At 38.2% G+C, this 27,862-nt stretch overlaps 1 protein-coding gene across 4 annotated transcripts in view; it reads left to right on the top strand.

The window, feature by feature from the left end:
- Nucleotides 1-27,862, top strand: part of CHCHD3 (coiled-coil-helix-coiled-coil-helix domain containing 3) — a 269,569-nt gene that overhangs the window by 194,958 nt on the left and 46,749 nt on the right. For all 4 annotated transcript variants that reach the window (XM_014840846.3, XM_044747506.2, XM_044747560.2 and 1 more), the window contains one exon: nucleotides 18,844-18,914. In XM_014840846.3, coding sequence (XP_014696332.2) covers nucleotides 18,844-18,914 — 71 coding nt within the window. The remainder of the gene's footprint in view (nucleotides 1-18,843; nucleotides 18,915-27,862) is intronic.

Genomic DNA, 27,862 nt, shown 5'->3' with positions numbered 1-27,862 from the left:
CAATGATCTGTTAATTACTCAGCTTTTTTGGACCTTAGTTTCCTCGTCTGGAAAGTGGAGATAATAGTACCAACCTAATGGTGTTATTATAAGATTTAAGTTGGATAATCCATATAAAGCACATAGCATGGTGCCTGCCACATAGGTTTGTGTTAATAAATGTTAAATATTACGATGAACACGTCCAGACTCCCTGGCAGATTCTATGTTAGTTGAAGACAGAGATTGTGTAGTATAGATTTTTGTGTCCCTCTCCTACAGCCCCTTATGTATAGTGAAGCATTTGAAAGATTTTACTTTATCTCTGTAAGGGCGTCGTCAGAACGACTTTTACTTGGATAAAATAAGTGATGAAACTAAATTGAAAAATTTTATTTATTATTGTGTGTCGTGTAATGGAACCTGTAGGAGTTGTTAACCTGTGAACCACTCCTAAAGAACTGATATTGCTTTTTATCCAAGCTGGTTATATAAAAGATAATACAAATAAGGGAAACTCTGGCATCTAGGTCGTTGTAGCTCAGCTATAATTTTTTTCTTTAACGAAGTATCCTCTGGCTTTATGTTGACATTAACTCTCTTGGGAGGGAGAACCTGAGTTAATCTTTGGGAAGTTAGATTGCTATGTTCCACAGGCTTCTAAGCTATGATTGAACATTTAAGGGGGCTTTTAGTGAAGTTATTGAGTACATTGCTGCATCACTTCCTTCCATTGAGGTCACTGACTGTAACTAAGGCTTTCGTAGTAATGAGTGAGGATCTCTTGTAGATGGTGAACTAAAGCTTTGAGGTAACAGTTGAACTGATCAGTGTTGTCTAAATGTCAGTGCACAGAGCAGTGTGGCTGCCCAGGGGCCTCTCAGATGAGATTTAAGAGTTATTTAGAAAAAAATGTCAATATGAACACTTAGCTAAAAGATGTTACTGATTTGTAAGGACAGTATTCTCACTAGCATTTATACTTTTTCTTATCCCCAAAATGATTTGGTGGGACTTGAACACTATTTTAAGCAATATTGTATCAGGAAGGCTGGAGTTCTTTAATGTACAAACTCTAAGTGGGCAAAGGACTAAAAACCAATTTTTCTTTGTATAACTGGTGCTGGCACAATACCAGGCTATTCAAGCTTTGTTGAACTGAAGACTAAACCCCAGAAAATTGGTATCAGAGAATTAGGAAGATCAAGGAGGGCTGAGATAGGCCAGCTGCTTGAGGGGTTGTGTTAGTAGCTGACAGCCTCAACAGAACTTTCCATTGCATACTGCCTCTGCTTTTTGTTAAGAATGAAAAGCATATTACAAAAGTTGGTTCAAGGAAAGTGAAGCCAAAGAGGAAATAAGAATTGAAGACAGCTGGACTCTAAATGAGCTCTAACATCCTGATTGGAATGACTCGTGTCTCAGCATAGAGAATTATGGACAAGTGTGCCAGCTCTGCATTTGGAGTGGCACTGCTTCAGAAGACTTTGAGGTATCCCATGGCCCTCTGGACCAAATAGTCTTTGGGCTGGGATGAGATAGTTGAGCCTCTAAATGACTTTCCCCTCTTTTACCTCATTCTTTCAATATAAGGTAGCCTAACATTTAAAACAAGGACCTTGAGACTCAGAGAGGTTGAATGGCTTGTTCAAGGTCACAAGGAGTCAGGCCAGCCTTGAAATGACCCCGTCAACCAGAGGTCTTCAGCTCTAAAATAAGCTGCCTTGTGGAATATGCCAGTCTCCCCATCACCATCAGCGTTTTAGGCAGAATGAGAGTGATCATTTGTCAGGGATGCTGTAAAGAAGATTCCCGCAAAAGGATTCAGCAGCCTGTTAGGTCCCTTACAACTTTAAGTTCTGATTCTAGCTCTAATTTTGTTGATTTAATAAGATAGTGTTCTCTCTCTAGCTCCCTAGCTCCTTATAGAAATAGATCTTTAAAAGCATTTTGTTACATTTTTCTATTTAAAATAGCTGTTAGCTTTGCATCTCAGATACTTTACAGTGTACCATGTGTGTTATTCATTTGGAATATTAGTTCATCAGCTAATAGCCCACAATTTTAGTTATACGTGAAGTGATAGTTTGCTGAAATAACATTGCAGCTCCTCACTAAACCAAAAGCTCAAGAAAGCTTCTTGAAAGATCCTCATTTTCCCGGCTGTCAACCTGACTGATATTTTAATTTTTCTGCCCTGTAGAAAACTTCAGTCTCTTATCCAATAGATAAATGAGTGAACCCCCAGGAAATGCAGCAGAATGTTTCTGTTTGCCAATGCAATAAATGCAGAAGCTAATAAATGTCTACTTCTATCAGGAGGAGGCGTGTAATGAGTAAATGATGAGAAAAAGAATTCAGGGAAACAAATGATCCATCCAATCTAAGATGACAAACAATTTCTTAATAACTTGGCCTCTACTTGGAGAGAGGGCTTTCACCAGGCAAAGAGAATGCCTGTTGAAAGTAAGCCTAGCACAAGGCCATTTACATCTAGCTGCTGATGGATTTAATCTGGTTACATCTGGGTCACACTGAGCAATAAGCCTCGATTCAAACACAGCCTGGTTATTGCACACTTCCCTTGCTCTGTAATTTCTGTGAATGTGTGCTAGGAAAAAGCCTCATTTTAAGGCCTAGTTCACATTACTTACCCCAGATTACATTTATATTTCACATTTGTCTTTTTAATAAAGACCTTTTTCAAAAGTAAAGATCCAGTCTCTTTCCTCTGAGATGTGTTCAGATCACAGGGGTTTCACAAGGACTTCTTTCCTGTGAGGTGAATATGCTCTTATAAAGCACTTTTGTAGACCTCAACTCTCTAAATCCTCAGGGTGTGCCTTTGTGGAAACTGACAGGATACAGTCTGCTTTGTCCCTGGTGGATGGCTGCATTCTAGCTTACAGGTCTTGTTGGAAGGACTGGCACTAGGCACAAGGCACAGTGTGATTAAGATGGAGTAAATGAGAGAGGCCTTGGAAGAAGGAGTCGCAATCCACATTGAAGATGTGAGAGAAAGGCTCCATGCCAGATCGAAAGATCATCTGATGAGATGCATTTTATTATCACCCCTTTGCGGGATCTTTCTAAGAACATTTCTCGGAAAAGTCACATGGAAAAGATTGGCTACTAAATACCAGCAGTTTTCAGGGACAGATTTTCATGAATATTTCTAGAAGAAGACTATCAAATTTGCTTACTGGGTCTTCCATAATTATCTTTTCTTCTCCATCCCGCCCCCCTCTTCTGTTTTTTTTTCTTTTACAAATAAGACATGTTCTGGCATGTTTTTGTACCACATGAATGAATGCATTTCTGCAGTAGAGGAGTTAAACTTTTAAGTAGTAGTAGGGTTTAGGGCCATAATGCTGGGAAATGTTACTGAGTCGTCAGATAAAAGCTGGACCGAGGCCCTACTGCAGGGCTCAGGGTGTACTTGGCAGCATACGAATATGCCTCAGAGACTCAAGAATCCTGCACAGTGCTTTCTGAGGGAGAGCCATTATACCTGAAAGCTAAGACTTTTCAGTGTGCTTCTATTCACATGCATATTTCTATGCCAAATCTTTCAAAAGGCCCTCCTTTGAAATACAAAAAGATAAACATGTCTTTGAAATGGAGAGGTGATCCCTTTGCCACTTTTGAAATCTTTCTCTACTTCATATCTGAGATTTTTAACCCTTAAGTGAAGACCGCCTCTTCTCTTCACCTGAGTAGCTTTGTGTGCCTTGCCAGCACTTGAAAGAACCGTGTCACAGTCATTATTCACATCTGAGTTTGGGGTCAAAATCAATGAAAGGAAATTAAAACTTGAGATAGGTGTTTCATTTGCATTGGACCTTATTTTGTTTGGGTATTGTGGTTCATTCTTATGTGACTTAGATATAATGCGTCCTTGGTCAAAGAAAATCATGAATTTATCAGGTTCTATATAGTAGAGTACCATCTATTGCTTTGTATTGAAGAAACTACAGTATTTTAAAGTCTCAAGACCGTACAGCCCTGGACTTGAGCATAAGACCTGGGCCAATTTGGTTCTAGCACCTGTGACCTATGAGACATCAAGCAACTGTGTGACCTTGGTTAAGCATACCATTCCTGGTAGGTAAAATGAAGACAGTAGCCTCCCACCTTACTTCCTCCTTGATTGGTTATTTTTTCCCAAAAAGTCGATTGAGATAAATGATTACTTCCTAACCCTATTTGGTGTTGGGGAGTCCAGGTCTCCACCAGCCTCCCAACAACTTCGACTCTTGCTCCGATGGAATTGTGATCGCTTGCAAAGGCGGAATCCCCAGAGCCTCTGCTCTTTCCAGGGGCTTTTTCATATGAATAGCACATCCCCATAGATTGTAAGCCCTGGACTCTAATAACTACTTCAAAAAGTATATTCCCCTAACTACTAGTGCCTTGCTCTTAAGAGATGGTTGTCAGTAAATATGAGTGAAGAAAAAATTAACGTTAACTCACTTAACAAATGGCAGAAGAATTTCAGAGACCCCCAGGGATAAATAGGGTTTTAACCCTCATAATTTAAAATATATTTTCCCCCTCTTTTAAAATTAATCCATACTGTCTCATCTGCATTGGCCTCGTGGATGGATACATTTATAGCTTATGGAAATGCCAGGTTTTTGTTTTTATCTTTTTTGTTTTGCAGGAGAGCTGGTACAGTTTGGAACATTGTAAGAAACTGCTGTGTAACTGTCCTTATTCTTAAATCTATTCACCAAGAACTAAAGCTTCAAGGAATTTAATATTTCTTCTCTCCTTTTCCTTCTTCAGGAGAGAAAAAAAGCCTGAATGACTCCTATCCTTCCATTGTATGGCTGATCTGTTACTTATTTTAGCTGCCTCTGTGGTTGAATACTTAAGTTGCTGTTCATTTTGTCAATATTATAAACTCTGTGACGTAAAAATTTTAGCTAAATTTTTATACACATCCATGATTATTTCAGATATTTCTAGAAATGAAACTGACTCAAAGGTATTTGAAACATGTTGCCATAAATTGTACCGATTTATACTCTCACCAGCAAATTATGAGGGAGCCTGTTTCCTCCTATACTCATTAACACTCGATACATCTGTGTAAACAAAACAAAAAGCAAACAAAACGGCCAATTTGATAAGGGTAAAATGAAATAGTTTTACCAGTCTTCGTCTCACACATTTTCTATCACCAATCAAATGCCTCTTTCTGGCAGACATATGTACCAAATGCCTGTACTCTAGACCTTTTCTCCAATCAGGAGATTTTGAAGAATGGCGTTTTCTTTTAGGAGAAAGTTTTACTTAGAAAATAATAAATTACTTTTCCAATTTTGGCTTTGGTTGGGTTTTACATAATTTTTCTCCTAGACCCCTGATGGTGCACGATGCCAGGGACAAAGGGAGATCCACAAGTGAGAAACTGTCATGGATGCTAATTCTGTGCCCCTCACCTGCAACACACCCAGGAGTCTGTTCAATACAGGTGTTAAAGGGTGAGCGTCCCAGCTCTTTGCGAGTGAATCTCAAAGGTGGCACACACAGCTTTCTGAGCATAGTGATGAAATTATCTTTTGAAGCTTAAGAATGCTTTGCCATGTCTACATGTTGGGAGCACCTTCCTTAAGGCTTTTAGCTCTGACTCTGCTGAGGTCAGTCAGAAGTTTTTCATCATCTCCTTTGGAGAGCTGTGCGTGGTCTGGGATTTGGAGCTTGTCTGCACTGTCCCTTTACGTGAGCTGCTTATTTTCTGTGGTACTAGAAAGGTATTGCCTCTGAACAAATAGATTTGAGTCTGTTTAGAGTTGATGCTCAGCTGGTGCCAAGGAACAAAGAAATCAACTATATCGTGTCTTTGAAAGAGTTCAGAGGTTTGCTCAATTTTCAGCAAAGCTTTTCTTAAGTAGATTTTCTGGATCAAAATGAGTTATTGGTGTTGGCCTCTATCATATTTTAAAACTTCAGGTGCTAGGCACAAGTGGGCAGTAGGCAGACTTTGTCTCAGCCTCTCCAGTCTCTTCTGTCGGGACCACTTTCTTCCCTGATACCGCTTCCTCCCAGGGGTTCATTTTTTACTCTACAAGCTTATCTTTTGCCTTGGGACGCATTAGTCTTGCTCCCACCTGTTTGGTTATGGGTCCCTATTAGGAAGTTAACTGATAATAAGCCAAAGGGTAATAAATGGATTAACTTAGAGTTAACTTAGACTCAGAAGGCTTCTAATCTCTATGAGAATCTTTAAAATTTCTGTTTTCTCTTCTATGATTTCTATGATTATTTCTGTGGTTAATATCATATTTTTAGTCAATAAGGATGGTCCTTACAAGTTTGAGCAATGCTAGGATAGATGACAAAGCTTACTGGCTCCCGTGGCATCTGCTTTGTTATGTGGAACTCTTGGAGGCTAAAGGACCACAAAACTGAAGGCACTTAGCTTTGTGTCCTGTAATGGGTTGGTTTTTTATATTTCTCTCCCTACTAGCTTTAAAGATGTCTTCACCTTCTCATTCCTAGGGCCCACCCATGTTCCCAGCCCATGTTAGCTCTTCAACAATGCTTTTATTTACTTATTTACATATTTATTTTAACAATGCTTTTAAATGAATGAATTTTAGGCCGACCTATCAAAGGGCTGGAAAAGAGAGTGAAATGGGTAAGCCAGTATCATCAGAGTGAGCATCTGTTATAAATCCTTCAGATTATTAGTGTAAAATTGTGAATGAAGAACTAAACAGAGTTGATGATAGAGGAGCTAATGTTTGCCTCATTGTCTGCAGTAAAGACTGTTGTTGGCAGCTTTCTGTTTAGTCCATGGTTTTCATTGGGACACTGTGTGCATATGTGCATGCCAGTGTATGTGCTTTGCAAGTGCAAAAGAGTTTGTTAGATTTATAGAGTTCCTTTCCACAGGAGATGATATGAGACCAACTAGGGCAAAATGGAGCGCATGCCTGAAATGTGTTGGCAATACAAATGCAACGCTTTCTGTACAGAACCATCCAGTGGGTATGCTGTTAAATGTGTGTATAGCATCACCTCATTGAGCACTTCACAAGTGAGACTTACGACCTTGAGAATGACTGTCACTTTACACAGCCCTCAAGAGAACGAGAGGTTCCTGCGCTGGTAACACACAGTAATTTAAGAGTTACTAACAGGTCTTGCAAGACGTCATGGTAAATTCTTGTGATAACCCTTCTGATGACTGTGAAATTGCTTTGTCTCGCCATTGTAGAAAAAACAGTGAGATGCCCAACTGTGTCAAGAGCAGAGGGGTCTCAGGTGTGTAATATAGAAGTCTAAAAGGTGAGTGTAGAAGGGCAACACTGTTTTATCTCAGGTAGAAGAGCTACAAACAACAGAACGATATAAGACCTTTTACTGACATTATTATAGAAAAGAATAATAGAAAAATTAATACCTTACATTTAGGATAAATGGGAACTCTTAATGTAAGTGTGGTTGATGAGAGCTGTGGGCAGGAAAGGATCAGAGCCACTTTCCCAGTAATACCTACGTAAGTTTCCTTTTGTACGTTATACGAATTTAAGTGTAGTGCTTGTTGGAGATTAAGGCATAATTCATTTTCTTATAAAAATGGTACAAGCCCGTGGTAAAAACTTAAATTGTTCAGGAGGCTGTTAAATAAGAAAGAGCAGTATCTCCTCCACATTCCCTTTCCAGGGGTAACAGCTATTCCTTGCAGAACATTTCTGGGTGTGTGTGCCTGTACATATACTTATCATTTTAATAAAATATACTATTCAAATTATTTTACAACTTTCTGTTTTGTGTACCACTTAGGCCTCTTTCTATCCACAGCAACACAAGTAGATCTCCCTTATTTCTAAACGGTGGAATAAAGTTTTACAAGTGGAGAAAACTCTGATACAAAGCTTGAAATGTCTGAGAGAAAAAGCTAGAGAAATTGAAAGGAAATGAAAACATGACTGACTTAAGAACTGAATGTGAGGGATAGTGAGGTACTTCAGAGAAACATAGGGCTTTAGAGACTCATTAGGAAAACCACTTTCTAGAAATAAAAAACTCACTACAGGGATCCTATGGCTGTAGTTCTTTATTAATTATACGTTGAGTCGTGTGATTTTTAAATTTGTGTCTGTCTCCTCTAGGATACCATAAAGTCTGTAAATATGGGACCAATATCTTGTTTGCTCACCATTATATTCCAAGTTCCTGGTCTGGTGTCTGGCACAGGCCTTCAGTGTTTGTAGAATGAACAAATGAAAAGAAACTTAGAATGCCAAGTGTTCACTGCAGTTGTTTAAATTGCCAGGTGAAGAAACTGAGGCATGAGATAATATAACTAATGTATAACTAATATAACTTGTGTAGTGGCAAGGCTGTCAATGACTCCAGGATTCATATTCTAATTAGAAAACTAAATCAAGAAAAAAACTGAGACTCTAATTAGTGAAGTTTCTAAAGTGCTTAGAATAAACTAGAAATGCCAGAAGAAGCTATGCATAGGTATGTTTCTTTGTAGAAGAAATAGTAAAGATAGAAGGAAAGGGAAATTACGAAAGCACTTTATTAATTTTGCCAAGGTGCCCAGGAGACAATGGGGTTTTCATGAATGTGGCTTCTTAGGGTAAGATTTGATGCTAGAGTTAAACATAGCTTTCAAATTTTTTAATTCTTCCTGTTGTTTGTTGGAAAAGGAGCAGGGCAGAAGGAAACAGATTTCTGACAAGTAGAAGCAAAGCATTACTGTGAAGGAAAAAGATGCTCCTAGTGTGTCATTGCATTTGACTTTATTAAAGTTAGTCATGAGATTTATAAAAAGTAAACATATCGGAGCTTAAGGAAGGTCTATTCTTGATTAATTTGACTCTATATCATGAAAATGGAATGGCTTTGGTTAGAAATAAATTTATTTTTTTTATTTAATAAAAGTCAAGAGGTGGGCAGTCTAGGGCTGGCATAGTGGCTTCAGTGTCATCAGAGCCCCAGGCACCTCCTATTTTAGTCCAGCATCTGACATAGGGTTTTCCTCTTTAAGGTCAGCTTATGTTCCAGAATGGCTGCTGGAGCTCAAGCCATCACATCTACATTGCAGACTGGAAAAAAGAGATTTCCTGCCATCTGAGGTCAGCTCCCTTTAAGCAGCGTACCTGGAAGTCCCACATAACAATTCTGCTTACAGCTCAGCCTAACTAGAACCAAGATGAAAATTTTAGTTTGTTTCATTTGTCTTTACTATAGAACTTAATAGTAGAATTTCTGATTCATTAGAAACTGCTAAATTAGTAATTTGTTACTGATCACTGGTGATATGGATCTGAAAAAAACAGGGCTGAGAATAATTAAGCTGCGCTTACGGATGTACACAAATGGTTATCAGCAGAAATTTAGGGGTACTCAGGATACATACCTAGCCTTTTGAGTTTATTGCTTACACAAAACAAACAGCATTATTCAGTGTTAGAAAAATAGAGACGCAGTTTAAATCCATCTACTTGATGATCATTCTTCAGGTTTGCGCATAGTTGTGTGGGTGACTAATGGAGATCCAGGCTCTGATGGCTTTCCCGGGGAGCCAAGGGTTGTTGGTGGGAGTGGTATTGTGATTGAGAACCTCTCCCTTTGTCAAGGCGAAGCCAGGCTCTATGCCCGGTGCTAAACTCACATTGTCTCATTGATAGAAGCACCCCGAAAGATAAGGTCCTCATTTTAGATGTTAACAAGTGAGGCTCAGTTTAAATAACCCAAACCATTTCTTGTTGTACCTTTTAGAAACGTAATACTGAATCTGATATACCATGAATCTGAGCCAGTGTTGGCAGTTTGCAAGCTATTTAAATAGACAGCGTATTTATTTAGACAGCATTTTCCTGAGCAGGGGGTTAGGGGGAGGGAAAGGATAAAAGGAGGGAGTCCAGAGGCAATGGAATCAAGATCATGGGTTAAGGAGTGCCAGTAATGAAAGCCTCTTTCAGATGCCAGCTACTCTCTTCAGGGGCCACTTGTCTCACTGAGAATTACCACATTCCTTCCACTGCTCCTCTGCCCGCTTAGGACAGATTTCAGAGTGTACAGGAACACAGAGAAGGCAAAACTCAAACCAGCCATTAGGCTTTCTGCTAGAAGCTTTGTCGGGGGAAATACTGAAACACTGCATCAGCTAAATTTAGACCATTAGTGATATATTTTTTAAATTCTAAAGCTCTTAAAATTGTTGTGGTAAAAATTTAGTTAAATTGTTAAGTCAGTCTCTTGATTCTCTCTGATTGTATAAAGAGACAGGATGGTTGAGGAAACATGGACTCTTTTTGGCCACCTAATGCTATTCAATAAACAACTGTTTCAGGGCTTCTGTGCCTGGAATGATATTCATGCTGCATTAGCAGCATTAAATTGGGTTCCCAAATGCTTAGCTCTCATCTTGGGGGAAATGTACTTGCATCTAGCTACTTGCATGTAGCTGATTACGTATTGTAATAGATTTCCTGGGCCAGTGTTACAACAAAAAGTGTAAATAAGTCTGCTTTGAATCCAGTACTTAACAATAGGAATGCTCAGTAAGAGCATTGTCAATAGGGAGGCTTTTATTGCTGTTTGTACACACTAGATCTTTGTTTGAAACAGCTGGCCAGATAGAGTAACATTTGTGTTTGGGTGGGTTGTAGGAGGGATAGAGCCCTACAGTTGTTAATGGAAATTATAGATCCGTTTAGAAAGAGGAGAGCCACACCTTCAGCCAGTCTGTTCACATCCAACGTCAGACCTGTATCCTTCTCCCATTTGCTCTTGCTAAACATCAGCAGAGTTGCCACACTCCTTGAATGGACAGTGAGTAGGACTGTTATTCTCCTCTGAGAAATAGTGTCTGGCTACCAGAATTTAAATCACACCTCAGTATGATGTATTATGTAGTCATGCCCAAATCTCCATATGAAGAATTTTGTAAAAGAACTGACAAAAGCTAGTTAACAAATTTTTCTTGTGACCTTTCTGATTTGTTCTTTTCTTCTATGCTACAGGTATGATCATATTAGTTGTAATAGAACAGAAATAAGACTCAGAACCTGAGAAAATATTGCCAGAACACTGTGTGTGCATGTTTTCTTTTGATCTAATTTAGAACTTGAAAACACATACTTTTCAAATCTAGCAATAATGTGTGTCTGTGCATGTGCATCTTAAAATATACTTTTCATGGGAGACTTTCTGAAAATGGAAAACGGCAGTGTATCACACATTCATAAACTTGGGCCACAGCCAGCCCGAAGACATGGGAATGATGCCCACTCTTGTTGATTCCCATTTCCTTCCTACACCATCTAAAAACTTTGTTCTTGGGTATCAGAATACCAGATGGGTAAATCCCCCCCACACCCCAAATTAGAAGTTCAGAGGAGATTGGAAAGAAATATTAGAATGCTTGCATCTAAAATCAACTATGTTGTTTTGGGCATGATTTTATACTGTCACTTCAACTATCTGTGACAGGTATGATAAATTGGCTCAATAAACACCAATTCCAAGCTCCTTCCTTCTCTTTCTTTACTCTAGAAGTGAGAAAACAAAAATACTTAATTTCCCAGCCTCTCTTGCAGCCAGGGTTGTTCATGATATGTAATTCTGGCCAAAGAGATGTGAGCGGAGATCTCTGAAGAGGACTTCTCTTCCCTTCTGTACCCCCCTCCTCTTCCTCCTTAGCATGTGGCATGGTGAGTAGAGGTACAGTAGCTATCTTGAAACCGTGAAGACGAAAGCTCAATATTCAGAGTCGCCAGAAGGAATACAAAAAAAGGGCCCAGTTATTTGATGATATCCTTGGTACATCAGCCCTGGTTCCAACATCCAGACTTTTTATTACATAAGACAAATAAACCCCTTATTGTGCTGTTATTGCAATTGGACACAATCTTAAGTGGTGCCCATTTCCTTTTTATGTGGCATAGCAGACTGAAGTGTTTGTTACAATTTGTAGGAGATATATTATAAATGTAGTCTTGCACCTTCTCTGTGTTATTTCTTTTACCTTAGACATGTCTATCCCATCCTGTTTTAAATAAGAGCAAAAGTTGGAATGCAGTTTAGTCTTACTCTAACATTATTTCAGTAAGTTTTGTGTCTCATGTACTTGGCTGGGTGCTCTAAGTCTAATGACAAATACGACGAGATACTTGCTTTTAGGGGCCTTATGGACTAGTTGGGGAGACCACCCAAAAACGTATGTTGTCAGTACAATGTCGTAAGTGCTTAGATGAAAGTCTGTGGTGCTATGACAACACGGAGAAAGGACAGCATCAGTTAGCTTTTACTGTATAACAACCCCCCCCAAACTCAGTGGCTTAAAACAACCACCGTTTATTTACCTCATGATTCTGTAGGTCACCAATTTGGGCTGCTAACAGCCGGGCACTTCTGGCCTTGGCTGGGCTCGCTCATGCTGAGTCGGCTGGCCTCGGCCCGGGTGACTTGTAGTCTCTTCTTCTCCAGCCTGGGCTTATTGATGTGGCACCTGGGCTGGGTTCCGAGAGAGACTTACATTTGGAACTCACACATTGTTACTTCTGTCACGTTCTCTTGGCTAGACAAGTCACAAGCAACAGCCCAGATTGAAAGGGTGAGAAAATGGACTCCAGTCCTTCCTGATGAGAGAAGCTGAAGCTCATGACACCAGTGGGCATGAATACAGAAAAGAGTAAAGAATTGGGGCCAGTTTTGCAGTCTGCCACAGGGCTCTGAGGGAACAAGGGAGAGGTACAGCAACAACTTTCTTAAAGGAGTTCATCTTAACTTTCTAAAGTTTAAGATAATAGCATGGTTTTTTTGTTAGCACTTAATAAAAACTAATGCCATCAGTCATCATCAGTTCTGGAATCATTTTCCAATATTGCCAATTTCTACTCTTTTATCATCTTTGGAACATTAGTTTTAAAAATAACCCGTAAGAAAATGTTGCTCTGAGAAAGGAAAAGTTGCATGGCAAGAAGTACAGGATTGAAATAGTGGCTGGGCTTTTCTTTAATCCAGTGTTTTTCATGGACCATTTAAGGGGATTCTGTTCCCTTAGGGTGCTCCACAATTAAAAGGTTCCATGAGGAAATTAGTTGGGGAATCATCATGAACAAGATTTCTCATCTTGGAGATTTACAAAGCATAATAACAATTAAAGCCCTAGGAAGTCCTGGCGTTAAAGTACTTTTGCTATTTAATATAGTTAATTGGATTTCACTGGTGATAAGGTAAAATATTACTGGTTTGATTTTTATATGCGCTAGTTAGTGTCACTATATATATATTTCTTTTCTTTTTTTCACAGCCATTAACATTCCTAACACTGCCCAGCCATTGTCTTCACATTTCCCATTTATCTCAAGGAACAGAAAAATAAAACAGATTAGCAGTGTAAGCAAAATTCAGTGATGATTGGCTTAATGGAAGAAAAGATTTCTGTTTTTAAAATTTTTATTAAAATAGTTTTTGAAAAAAATTACCAACTATATATATTATTGTTTACTGTTCAAATAATTTCTAAAAATAACAGGTAACATTCCTATGATGCTTGCTATTTATAATCCCAGGTACTAGTCAAAAAGCTTTACATGAATTATCATATTTAATCCCCCAAAGAATCCTATTAGGTCATTATTGTTACTCTCTCCCCAATTTACAGATATGAAACAACTTTTGGGGTGAAGTACGTGTTCTATTCCAAAAGGGTGGAGCCATTATTCAGCCGTCTGACTCTGAAGTCCATGCTCTTCTCCACCACACTGTTCTGCCAGAAATTGCGCACCTAAGTGCAGAGTGCTGTGGGCAACATATTCATGTTTTAAATGAAATATATTAAAAATTGTGTACAATGGAACGCTTAATCTCCCCAACTCAGTTTGTTGGCTGTGTTTGTAGTAATTGGTCCCTAGTGCCTTGGGTTGGAAGATGTTTTAATATACAAAATGAAAATGCTTCTTGTTTCCAGTGATGGCTTGTCCTCTAATTTGGATGACAGAAACATCTCCCAGATCTAGAATTATGGTGTTATTTTGGGGATAGTTCACCTCCAAGGGACTCCTGTTTCACTTATCTTTGACAAAAGAAGACAAGCCTTTATCAGATTTTTGGTAGTGCCAAAACATCTAAAAGATACTATTATTCTACTTTGAATTTGCCTTCTTAAAGAAAGTCTTGGTGGAAAATGTGTTTTTTGCTTATATCAAACAATAAAAAGTTATGCTTTGAAGGAAATAATAAATTAGACTTTTAATATTTGATTTAAGTAACATTTACCTGCCACAAATCTGTAGTACCAATGGACAAATCATGCCCAGTATTTTACCTGTTGTTGTTGGAGCAGGAAACTGCAGAATGAATACGAGTGAAGGTATCTTTAAATTTTAGGCCGTGAAGGACCTTACAGGCCTAGAAACAATATGGCCATACACAAAGAAGTGATCAATCATCAAAAGACCACCTTATCAGGTCATGGGCAACTTTCTCTACCTGCTCTTCTTGGTTCTCTTCTTAAGGTCATCTCACCAGCTTGTTTCTCCCATACCCCATACGGTATGAAAACTTAGTATATCAACAAAATTTGGAGGCGATATATATATATAATTGCTTTGTGTACGGCCATATTTAGATACATAAATATATATAATCTCCACCTTCTTTGAAAACAGGAATGTGGCTATTGCTTATTTGAAGCACAGACCATACAGGTCTTAAAATTTGGCTATTCGAAAATGATCAGACAAAAATACAATGAATGTGTATCATACTGCCACAAACTGTAGGGCTGACCAAATAACAAATTTGATTATAATGATACATTAAAATAGCAGTAATTTATAGTTAGTAAACAAGAATAGCAGCATATACAACCTATTACCATCTCAAGACAACACAGATAACAAAAGCACCCTTTCTCAAAGTTATGGTACATCTACTACCTATTTCTTCCCGTTCAGAGCAGGAACATTGCAGCATTGGTAGGCGTGGTCTGAAGCCAAAGTTTTCTTGGAGCAGTTTGGGGTAGAAGGGCACATTGCTTCTGTGGTATTCATCCCAATAATGCATAATAGAATCAGTCTAATCATGAGAAAACATCAGATAAGCCCAAATCGTGAATCATTCTACAAAATTTCTGACCAGTGTTCTTCAGCAGTGTCAGGTAATAAAGGACAAGGAAAGACCGAGGAACTGTCATAGATTAGAGGAGACTAAGGAGCTATGACAAATACATGCAATATGGGATCTGGGATTGAATCCTGGAATAGAAAAAGGACATTAGTGGAAAAACTGGAGAAATCCAAATAAAGTCTGTAATTTAGTTACTACTAGTTAGTAGTATTGTATTGTATAACATTGTTAATTTTTTAGTTTCAGTAATTGTACTATGATTATCTAAGATTCTGGCATGAGGGGAACGAGGGTGAAGGATATACAAGAACCTTCTATTTTTGCCCCTTTTCTGTAAGTCTAAAATTATTTCACAGTACAAAATTGAAAAAAAGCACTTTTATTTAGTAATGTGTGAACATTCTGCAATCACTTAGCATTCAAGAATGTATGTAAAAATCTCGATTTAGCCAACCTCTTCAGCATGTGTCCCCCACACACACATATTTTAATGTTCTAGCCAAACTAGATTACTGGTGGTTATTAATTAGCTCCTTTGGGAGGGGGAGAAGAGTAATACAATTTTTGTATATATTACAGAGTATTTATAACCAATGTAACAACTAGCTGTGTACACCTCATTTTAAGAAATATAACAATGCAGTGAAGCCCCACTGTGTTCCCTTCCTTTAGGGCATTCTGCCCCTCTCATCCCCTTCCATCACCACCACCAAACTGCCACCACTTGGAGATAATCAATGGAACTTGCTATTTACTAATCCTATTTTGTTATTTTGCTCTTTTCCAAACTTGACATAAATCTCACCCTACCATATCTACAACTTGCTTTTTTTGCTCCACCTGTATGTCTAACTCATTCTTTTTCACCACTGTATGAATACTCAGTATTTATCCATTCTCCTGCTAGCAAGCATATTGAGAGTGTTATTCATTTATTATTTATTTCTGTATTCATTTTTAAAAGTGTTTTCTGAGACTAAGAGAGATCTTTACTTCTTTCTGAACTCCGGTAACACTATCCGCAACTTCTAACTTATCCTTTGCGACCTTCCGTTGTAATAATTTTTCTTTTCTCTTGTATCAGATGGAAAGCTTCTTGAGGATCTGATTCCCCAAGATGAACATTATTGGGATAATAAGGATTTAATTTTGTTGAATGAATAAGTAAATACTGAAATAAATTAAGTAATGTCTACATACAGATCTTGGGCACATTTGTGTTTATTCACTTAGTTGTTATATGGCATTGCCTCCTGGGGACTTTTGTTAGAAAGATCTATGCAATGTGGGAAACTGGGCACTGAGGTGGAAATATGGAGCATAAATAAAGCCTAAAACTTTAATATTAGAAATTATATGCCAAGTTTGCAGCCAACACAGGTACAGGTTTTTTGTGCTTAACACCCTGGGGGAAAGTTTTACAAAATGAGTAATAATTTTGCCTGCATTTGGCGTTGCCAAGCAGAGGGAAGCTCACTAATTTATATTATGGCAGAACTCTTGCTTTTGTTCATCGTTCTGTTAGAAAGCTTAGTTAGGATTTACTTTTGATCATTTCACATTTGTACCCAGAATGGGGTTGCACAAATTAGTTCTTTTCCTCTAAAATTATCTTATTTGGATGTTGATCTTACTCTACAAAAACACTCAGCAGGTTTCACAGCTCTCTTGTCTCTCTTATTTGATTTGTACAAGAGCTTTGACAGAGATAAGCAGGGCTAGTATCATCTGTATTTTACAGGTTAGGGACCCTGGAAAGGAGGCTGAGAGAGGTTGGAGGACCTGCTGAAGGTCACAGAACAAAACCAGAAACCAGATCTTTTAACCTAGTCCCATTCTGTCCAGACATTGCAGTTTCAATGCGTAAAATAAGTGACAGTATTAATCAAATGTTATTTTTTTGCCAGCATTTTATTAGATAATTCAGTAACATAATGCCCACGTGACAGGTCATCACAGTAAGATGGGGAAAAAGTCTCATCAGTGTTAGTGGTGGATTAGTAACTGCCTTTTTGCTGCCCTCTTTGTTAGAAGGGTTCGAAGTAAAGCTTAAACCAAACATTGCAAAAAAGCATGTCAGGCCTGGTGTGTGTGTTAAAGGAAAGAAAAATCTTATAAGTAGAATGGATAGGAAGGTGTGACACAACCTGAAGTTAAAATATGTGAGAAGACAAATGGCTTTTTGATAGCTTGAGACCCACAGATGAATTAAAACCTCTCGGCATATGGACTAGTGCAGTTGATCACTCAAATTGCAATTTTAAAAAATGCAGAAGCAGTACACTTAGAATATTGTCTTCATGTCAGAAATGCACCTTCATGCTTGAAAATGATAAAAAATTACAATCGATCTTTACAACTGTTCTGTTCATCTTTATTGATCAGGTGCAAGAAAGATAAATCGCAGCCCAAATAAGATTATGGTAAATGTTAGCGTCGTATAGAACTCTAGGTTGATAGAGAGCCATTCATCATCTCAAATGGTGACCTGTCCATTGCTGCAGTCACCCTGAGTCTGCTGTCTAATCACATACCTATTGATTTTATCTACATCCAACAAACCTGGATGTGACTGTCATTGGGCAACCCGGATTGTTAAATGCAAAGGGGTCACTGGTGTGAAGAGGATTTCATTTTCATTTTCTCACCAACCAACAATGATTTATTAAAAAATAAACTACCCCAAGTCATGCATGTGAACCCTGAGTGATTAGGGAATGAAGGTGCACGATAAACCACTGTCTTGTGTTGAGTTCTTTTATACTGCAATGCGTTTTACAGGACTTCATTGAGTCTGAGGGGTCATAGGGTCATTTAGGCCACTCCCTGCAGTAAGATGGGTTTCAGAGTAGCCAGCCAGAATGGATAATTTTTAATTTTGCTGCCCAGGAAAGGCATTACTTTGCTATTGCAACTTAATTTGAGTTGCTTTGTCTGTTCATTCATGTAACAGTGAAAAATTTTTTTTTTTTTGAGGAAGATTAGCCCTAAGCTAACTACTACCAGTCCTCTTTTTGCTGAGGAAGCCTGGCCCTGAGCTAACATAACGTGCCCATCTTCCTCTACTTTATATGTGGGACGCCTACCACAGCATGGCATGCCAAGCGGTGCCATGTCTGCACCGGCGAAACCCCAGGTGGCCAAGAAGCGGAACGTGCAAACTTAACTGCTGTGCCACCAGGCTGGCCCCTGGAAATATTTTTTATGTAAAAATTACCTAAATCTGCCCCCTTGTTTCTACTGATTAATTTATTATAAATATTGATGGTCTTGTGGTCACGTGGAGGTGAGAGAACACATTCTATTCCATAGAGTATCCATCTTGAGGACAAAAGCACTGTGTAAAAAGAAATGATCATTTAATATGCTAGGTGGAACACTGAAATAATAGGCAAATGTTACATGTGTGAATTTCATTGTTCAGTCTCAAGCATCCTTTGATCTTGCAGTGGTAGATTCCAAATAAGGGAGATGTAAATAGTCTTTCAAAAATATCTTAGGAATTTTCTCAGAAGGATCAAATAATGATGAATTATAACTATGAAAGTTTACTCTGTAATTACAACCAACTGTACTATTATTTAAATGGATACCTTTACGTGTAATTTTATAAGTTTCCATGCCGCATATTTGAGAAATCTCTCTCCTGCTTGAGTGGGTGAAACACAATTTTGTGTACTTTTTTGTAATTGTAAGTCTTATACACATTTTGTCCTCTTGGATAATGAAAATTCTACTATCAATCTTTATCCACAGAGCTCAGAGTTCTACAAAGTCACCACTGAACAATATCAGAAAGCTGCTGAAGAGGTGGAAGCAAAGTTTAAGTAAGTTTTTAATAGTATTATAATTATTTACTCTTCTTGACAAGATGAAAGTACAACCTTATTGCTTGTTGAACAGAAGACGGTTATGTAGCCCTCTGGAATACTTGGAAGGGTGTTGGGTGGGTGAGATGGATCCTTGGAATTCAGATGCAAAGAAAGGGCATTTGATGAAAGCTTGTTGCAGCTCAATTTTATGAACTAAGGGAAAATTGAAAGCAATGGTAATAGAATTTTCATTTGGAGTAATATATAAGAGAGGTTGCCCTTGTTTATGAAGCTGATGTTAAATTGCTATCACTATTAATAGAAACATAGAAACCATTCACTTTTGTATAATGAAATGATGGGCATGTCCAGATTTGGGTATCCACCTTTCTCATATTTAAGCTGTTTTCATTTCTTCATATGTACCTTGAAAGCATTTAGATCACAGACTTTACCTTGCCCTTGGTAATGAAGGCAATATTAAATTGTTACCTCTGTTAATCCTTGGAATGTTTAAATGAATGTTCTGTAATTGATGGATCAAAGTGTCCATGACCCCTAGCCCTGTACTTTCCCTTTGCTGCCACTTCTCACATTAGGTAAGAACACATCATTCAGAATTTTCCTGAGTGTATAAATAGTTCTATTGTGTAACCCCTGTTAATAGCACATGCATAAATTAGTGAAGCGAAAAAAGGTGTTGTGACAGATTTAGTTAAAAGATTGCATTGGGCTCTGACCTCTTTCCTTGCACATGTTTATAAGCATTTGATAGAATGATTAAACCCTAAGGTAGAACATTATTACTTTCTGTTATAGTGTAATTTATGCGGTAATGGATATTAGTGTTATCTTAATGTTGACTTAAAAAAAAGATGTTTTTTTAAAGATGGTTTGCGGTTTATTTAAATAGACAAAAACTCCAGTCTTCCTTAGTAAATTATCTCACTAGGGGCAGTTAGGACGAGACTTTCTAAGAATGGGCCACAAATCTCACTCTTAAATATTAATGTGCTATCCTAAGAACTTAGAGATAGAATTGGATGTAGATTTGATTTTAAAAGATACTCTACCTATGTATTTTAAAGTTATGTTTTTTTTATTTTTCTCCCTAGTGATAAAGTAACGTTTCTTTAACCTTTTTGTCTCTATACTATACGAACTTTTGACTTGGCACCCTGAGTATTTCTGCATTGTAGGATGATAACTATACAGATAACTAAAATTTAAGATAAATCAAAGGAGATCAATTCTGACTAGAATGATCTATGAAGTCATCATAAAGAAGATATTTTAGTCGAAGCTTAAAGAAGAATATTGAGTAGGTAGAAAGGAAAGGTATTCAGGAGGAAAATCATGCTCCGTTTTGGGTGGATGACAGATTAGTTAAGATCAATCGTTTGACTCAGGGAGACTAGTGCAAGATAAAATTGGAAAGGTCAGTAGGGTCATTCGTTAGCTGTTAGGCTAAAAAGTTGTTCTTCATTTAACAAGAAGTCATTGGAAGGCATTTGACCAAGTCAGTACCCTGATGTCTGTGCTCCTTTAGGAATGTTAATCTGACTATGTATGTGAGGTTTGATTGGAGGCATGAGAAACAAGAAGCGGAAGTAACAGATGAGAAGTCTCTCTAAGTGAAAGAGAAAAGAAAGAGATAGATGCAAAAAAATCATTGAAAGATTAGGCATGAATTAGTAATTGATGGATGTATTAGCTTGCTAGGGCTGCCGTTACAAAGTACCACAGACTGACTGGCTTACACAACAGACATTTATTTCCTCACAGTTCCGGAGGCTGGCAATGGAAGATCAAGGTGTCGGCAGGGTTGGTGTCTTCTGAGGCCTCTCTCCTTTGGTTGCAGATGGCCGTCTTCTCCCTGGGTCTTCACATGGTCTTCCTTCTCCGCATCTGTGTCCTAATTTCCTTTTCTTATAAGTCACATTGGATTAGGGCCCACCCTAATGACTTCATTTAATTTAATTACCTTATAAATGACTTAATTACCTCTTTAAAAACCCTCTGTCCCAATACTCTTTCAGAATACTGGGTATTAGGACTTCAACATCTGAATTTTGGGGTGACTCAATATAGCCCATAACGCTTGGATCGAAGGGGCAAAGGAGAACCAGAAATATGAGTGTAGGAGAGTGGAAAATTGGTAGAAACTTGCTTTTATATATAGAGAGAAATCTGGTTTTAGATGAGAAGAATCTCTTGTCTGAAATCTTGCCCAGTTGCCATGTCATTCAGGCTGGGCTAGCCTACTGGAGAGTGAGAGGCTACGTGGAGCACAAAAACAAATGTCACAATGACTTACCTTCTTCAACACAGCCTGAACCTGTACCTTAGACTTAGTTTTAATGAGAGCCTCAGAAGCATCATTCTCTTATCTTTTTAAGATATTCTTTATTAGACCCTACTCTCATCTGGTATAGTAAAGAATTTGGTTCTCAAAGAGAAGTCTGGCCTTTGGACCCAGCTCTTGGGAGATGACGTCTAAGCCCTTGGAATTTCCGAGTGATACAAGTGTCATCTTATTCGTGATGGGCCCATTGGGTCCTGCGGTATCAGCCCAACCTCTGGGAAGTAGTGCTAGAGACTGAATTTGACATGTGGGTAATCAAGCAAACCTGTGTCTTGAGGCCCCAATGAAACTCTGGCCATGGAAGTCGGGTGAGCCTCTTGTTGATAATCCTCTGTACATATTGTCACACATTGATACCAGGAGGGTAGCACATCCTGAGGACAATGGAAACTTTGCATTGGAACCCTCCCATACTTTGTCCTGTGTATCTCTTCCTTTGGCTGATTCTCTGCATCATTTTCCATAAGAAGCAGTAACTGAGTTTACTGGCTTTCTGTGACTTCTGTGAGTTCTGTTAGGGAATTATTGATGCGTAGGGTGGTTTGGGGACCCCTTGAACTTGCAGATAATGTCAGACGTGCGGACAGTCTTGGGGACTCTGCCCTCAGACTTTGCCATTGTGGTAACTCCAGTATAAACAAAAACCCAGGTTTGACATGCAGTGGAGGAATTTCAGGAGCTAGCTTGTCAGAGTGGCTTTCATTATGTCATTTTTTTCAGCTGCTACTTGTTAGACTGAACTTCCTAGAATGCTGTAGTTCAGTTTGCAATGAGTTCATTAACTGCACACCTGAGAAGTGATAGTGTTTTGGCTAGAAGAGTTGCTTACCGTCTCAAGGCACGGAGATTACTCAGTGGAACCTTGTTTCTCCTTAGAAATTTGGCCATCTCGGATAATCATGACTGCTTCAATCTTTTGCAAGTTAGTATACGATATTCTTTCCATAGCGTGACAGAGCTGATCTCAGCAGTCCCTCTTGGTAACAAGCTCTGAAGGACTTTGAGGAAGATTTAGTTAATTTTATCTGATGGAAGGATTCATTTGGGTGCATCTTGGTTACAGGAGATGGAAGCTTTTTAAATTGCAATTTCAAGGGCAATATTATACACCTGATAGGGGGTCACACAAAATCACTGTAAAGAGAAAGCAAGCTAAGAGCATTTGAGGCAGCACATGATGAACCCCAGCCACATTGATGCATCCTGCCAGGACGGCTAATGGAATTATTCTAGGGATGCTTAAATATTAACTCACACTTCAGTCCTTCAGTTTAAAATGTTGTCAGTAAACCATTAAAACACTTTAGATTTAATGGAATATTTTTTCCTATTTTATCAACACGCCATTCATTCATAACACTCCTATGTGACATGCCCTGTGCTGAGTTCTAAATACACAGCTGTGAAGGAGATAAGTAGGGTCTTCTATTGCCTTTATCACCCGTTGTTATTATCTGTTAAGTAGAGCAACTTATGGTACTGGTTCCTAGTTATATGGTGCTAGGACCGTGTTTTATAGCTCTTGAAAATTACGTTCTGTATTAATCCTTATTTGCCACCATATAGGTAATTAAACAAAATACTATATTAAATAATGTTGCATTGATAGTGGTTAGCACAGGTCTAGAACAAGGTTAATGCTTAATAGATATTAGATTTTATTTTTATTATATATGATATATATTGTAATAATGTTATTATGTCCAACTCAAGTTATGAAACTCTGCATCATGGGATAAATTTATGTACGTGTTTCCAAACAAAATCTAGATGATGTTAAACCCTCCAGAAAAACGTTAGAATGAGTTCTTATGTTTAGGGAGCTCCCAGCCCAGCTAGGAGCCAGCACACAGAGCACCCATGGCAGCACAGCACAGGAAGGGATGCGTCAGAGCACTACAGACAGGATGCCATGAGGACCCTATTTCTTGGTCAGCATCAGAATCAGATTTCTTTGGGTGGGTTAGAGCCGGTATTCCACACCTAAAGAAAGAAAACGTCGTTCCTAGAGTGTTATGTACTCACAAATTGTTTTTAAAATATAAAAACAAATACCAAGCAAATGTAGGGTGAATATCAAAGAAATGTGAAATATTTTAAAGGCAATGTAAACCTGGTGAAGACAATGTAATATCAAACAAGCAACAAGCATTTTAAAGACGATTGCTATTTCATTCCCATGCTGTCCTTTTAGATAATGAAGTGGCCAGTTTCTGTCTTCCATAAAGGAGAAAATATGTATGTGGGAAGTGACGTAGATCTATTAAAAATACTTTTGGAATGCTTTCATGAGAGGTCTGACTTTGCCTTGACTTCAGTTTCTTTGAGAGATGACACACTTGTAAAGGAGTATGATTCTATGAAATCATATATGAAAACTGGTAATTCTCCTTTGTGTGCAAGTCTTTAGAAGGGGTTTTCGCTGTTATCCTTGAACGAAGTTGTTGAAACCTGACTTAGAAATTGAGGCTCATGTTAGAGGCCTCATACACAACGTATTAAAAGATTAGTTACTCTGTGGAAGAAGTTTAGGTGATTTTAGAGTATCCGAGGAATGCTATGCAAAACTCTTGACAGATAAAATGGATTTTCTAAGTATTACTATATATTCAAAGGTTTTCTTCAATGTAAAATCTTTTAACTTTAAAATGTCCTTGGTTTTATTAGGGTTTCGTTTCTCTTTTGCCCGTGTGATTTTAACAGCTATAGCAGGAATGAGTCAGTGAAGCCGAGGGTGGTGCGCCACTGCTATCAGCAGGTGTTTCTCATGCGCTCTGTAATAACGCATGTGGATCATGGACAGTTTTAAGCAACAGTGTTTAAAGATCCTGCTTAATTGGCTGTAAAATAATTAAATAAGGTTTTGACTGGCAAATTTATAATTCTGTTAGATGCATAAGCCAGTGTGCCTGAATGTCAATGTGACTTCAATTTGGAAATATTAGATTAATAGAACTAATTGTACTGCAGGTACAAAGTTTACTCTGATTAATAGTCTTAAAACTCTTTTGGAAGTTTAGTCAAGTAAATTTATGTTACTTACCTTTCTGCTTAAACTTTTAATTAAAACTTATTTCAAAAGTTCGAGCTATTCAGTTTTGCTGTGCTTCTCTTTCCAGTTTCTCCAAAGTTGAGCTCCTGCAATTTTTCAGTGACTGCAGCTGCCTTATTGAAAACTTGCCTTATCAAAAGGATTAAAATTATATACTGTTGTACATATATTTGTATCTGCAGCTGACAGGTACCCTGCACATCGTCTCTAACACTCATTGATGTCTACTTATAACCTACTTTAGTTCTGCGTGAATGGCTCTGATATACCACATGTACATGATAAATGTTTTATCTCTGATTCGCATTGATCAATTTCTAAATGATCAAATGGTTTATCTCAGTAAGACACTAATTCACATTGATCAAATTCTAAATGACCAAGTTGACTTGGTTTCTGCTGAACACAAATTGTATTAAAACAACATTACTTGAACATGCTGCCTTTTCTAAAGCAGGAGTTATGTTACCAGCAGTTACATTATAACTAGAGTTATTGTATTATAAAGATGTCTCCTTTATAATGAAAAGTTTACACAAGAAGAAAAGAATGCGATATTACAGGAAGAACAGGGCTTCGGGCAAGGATTTGGGCTTTTACTAACTAATTAAATTCTGCATTTGTACTGGGCCTTTCTTCCCCCTTTTTTAATTTGAAGGGCTGTGAGCAGGAAATATAGCAGCTGCAGTGGTGACATTTTATTCCCTATGGTCCTTGGAGCCAAGTACCATCTTGATTATTCAGTAAGAGACTTAGTAATTGAAGAGGCAAAATTCTAGACAAGGTAAATATGTCTGTACCTTTTGTGCATAAGCTTGGTTACAATTACCTATTTAGAAATTCTGGGTTATTTGTTGTTTTCTGTTTTCTAGACATGAGCTCACCTCTGTCAACGTCCACAATATTTCATGAACCCTCTAGAGTTTGTGGATGTGTTGCTGGAGGAAGATTTCAGTTCTGAAACTGAAGAACCATGTTTATAAGCTTAAGAAGATTCTTAGTTATATGGAGCTAATGGCAAATGCACATTTGGCTAAAACATAGTCTTGGTTTTTTAGAACACCCAATTCCTCAGGCAGGTTATTTATTACGTCTTTGACTTGTCTCTTCCATCTGTAAAATCTAAATTCTAACTGCCATTCTCTTTAGGGCACTCAAACTGAGAAGGTTTAAAAGTTTAAAAGGAATGAAAAAGTTGTCATTGGTCCTCATCTAAAAATGGACTTGTGTTTTATTCCATTCTAAGGCAGTGGTTGCTGTTTTAGGTATGTTCTAGATGGTGTGGCAGCCCTTTCTGTAGCTCATCAGGGGATATGTAGAGAGTAGTCTGCTCCCTCTCAAACTATGAATTTGTCTCCCCCGTCCCTGTCCCCACCCCACCAGCAACAAAGTAGTTCCAAGGAAAGTGAGACCTGCTTTGGAACCCCCCAGTGTTTGACAATGTTTCTTATCATGGGCATGTAGAATTGGATTTGTAAAGAAACTTTAGGTGTTTAATGTTTTTCTCCCCTTTAAGAATGGAGTCCTTTTTTTTGTGTGAGGAAGATTGGCCCTGAACTAACATCTGTTGTCAATCTTCCTCTTTTTAATTTTTTTTCTTCTCCCCAAAGCCCCAGCACGTAGTTGTATATCCCAGTTACGAGTCAGTCTAGCTCTTCTATATGGGATGCCTCCACAGCATGGCTTAATGAGCCGTGCATAGGTCCACACCCAGGATCCAAACTGGCGAACTCCAGGCCGCAGAAGCAGAACATGCAAACTTAACCACATGGCCATGGCACCAGGCCCTAGAGTCCTTCTAATCAGATCTGCGTAGATCGTTATTTAGTTTCTTTTTATTCCTTGGGTTGGGTCGTCAGACTTATTCTTCTTAGAGAATAAGTAAATATCAAGAAACAGTAATACCACTTGGGAGTTTGGGTTCCATCTGCATCATTTCTCTACTTCCTGACTGTTCCTCACAACGTTCCGCTCAGTCCAAAGGTGTCCGCAGAAAAGGGCAGGGCAAGATGGCAAAGTTGATTGGAGTGTAGGGCTCAAAAGGGCCAGAGCAGGGGTGTAAACCATAAACAGTATTTTTTATTTTACAAAAGAGAGTGCAAGCTGCAGCCATTGCATGAACATCTGCAGTTGGTCGCAAGGTCAAGAGGGTCACTGCAGAAAATTCCTCATCACTTCCACATGGTGTGTAAAGGAGCCTCACGTGGTGACACGAGCTGCCGAAGGTACAGCCAGTTAGCCACCTCCTATCATAAATCCGCTGCCTGGAGTTCTCTTCTCTGTCCCAGCCATGTCAGTTGGGGTTTGTCTGGGTTGCTCTGGGCATCTTCTTTCCTTTAATATAATCTGTTTATGTGTTACATGTAAATTATCAAAGCCAGGCTTATTGCAGCCATTAGGTTTGTGGCCAGAAACTCCTGAATTTGTGATTTGTTCCGTGTGAGATAACAAATCGTTCTCTTTTCCCCTACAGGAACATTAGCATTGAACGTTCTTCCAAATCAATACAATCCATTAAGAATCTAGCATACCCTACATGGTTATATGAAATATTAATTGCACACTATTAGTTAGATAAATGAAGATTCTGCTGAAATGATAGCTTGTTTCTTTCCTTGGATTGTAATACCTTAAATGAGAACATTTTGAGTTCTAGGGTACATGGTATTTTGGAATTTGTTTATTGATCCTTGCTTATTTGAGTCATTAACTAACTGCACAGCTCATAGTTCCCAAAAGATACATCTAACTAGGACTACTAAGTTTTTCCTCTTGCTGATTCCAGCTAGAGTTCATTTACTTTTTAAAGGATCCAGTTGGAAATAATTTCGTTGATTTTCCTTTGATGTTTTCAAAGATAAGAAAAAATTATTTTGCTTTTTGAGTGCCACTCAGCTCCAGGTAGAAAGCAGTGAAGCTTGTAGGAGGGCCAATTAGAGCTAATTATTGTCTGACTGACCTGCCGTGTTTTAAAATGTCCAGGAAGACTTCTAAGAGGTCGATTTTTATTCTATCCTTGTATCAAAGTTACAAAGTTAACCATCTTCAGTCTTGATCATGGTTAAAAATTGTGTCAAAGAAATTATCTACACCTAAAAATGACAGCTCTTAGGATAGTCTCTGGGAAATTGTATAGGTTCAGCCTTATTGTGGTGTCTGTTTTGTCATTCTGTCGTTTGGTAAGCCTATTCCAAATGCGATCAACCCTCCCTTGCTTTCAGCCAGATAATTAACTTAAAGATGTATGTAGTTGCCCATTTACTGTGCCTCTGGTCAAACTATGTTACTAAAATTGAAACCAGGACTTTCAGGATACTTGTACTTAAACATATTTTCTCGTTGCTCGTTTGAGTGTATAATTACCAAATCATCTCTCGTGGTTTCAGTCTAACAAGGATTCCTACTTCTATCTCTTTTGATTTTTCTTAAGACATAAGCAAAGTGGAAAAATTGATAAATTGGATCTTATCATAATTAAAAAGTTCTATTCATCTTAAGACACTATTAAGAAAATTTTTAAAATAGGCAAAAGACTTGAACAGACAC

This window comes from Equus asinus, chromosome 1, assembly GCF_041296235.1.
Source record: "Equus asinus isolate D_3611 breed Donkey chromosome 1, EquAss-T2T_v2, whole genome shotgun sequence".
NCBI lineage: Eukaryota > Metazoa > Chordata > Mammalia > Perissodactyla > Equidae > Equus > Equus asinus.
Note: the sequence above shows the minus strand (reverse complement) of the source record. Positions and strands in the feature narration are given on the sequence as shown.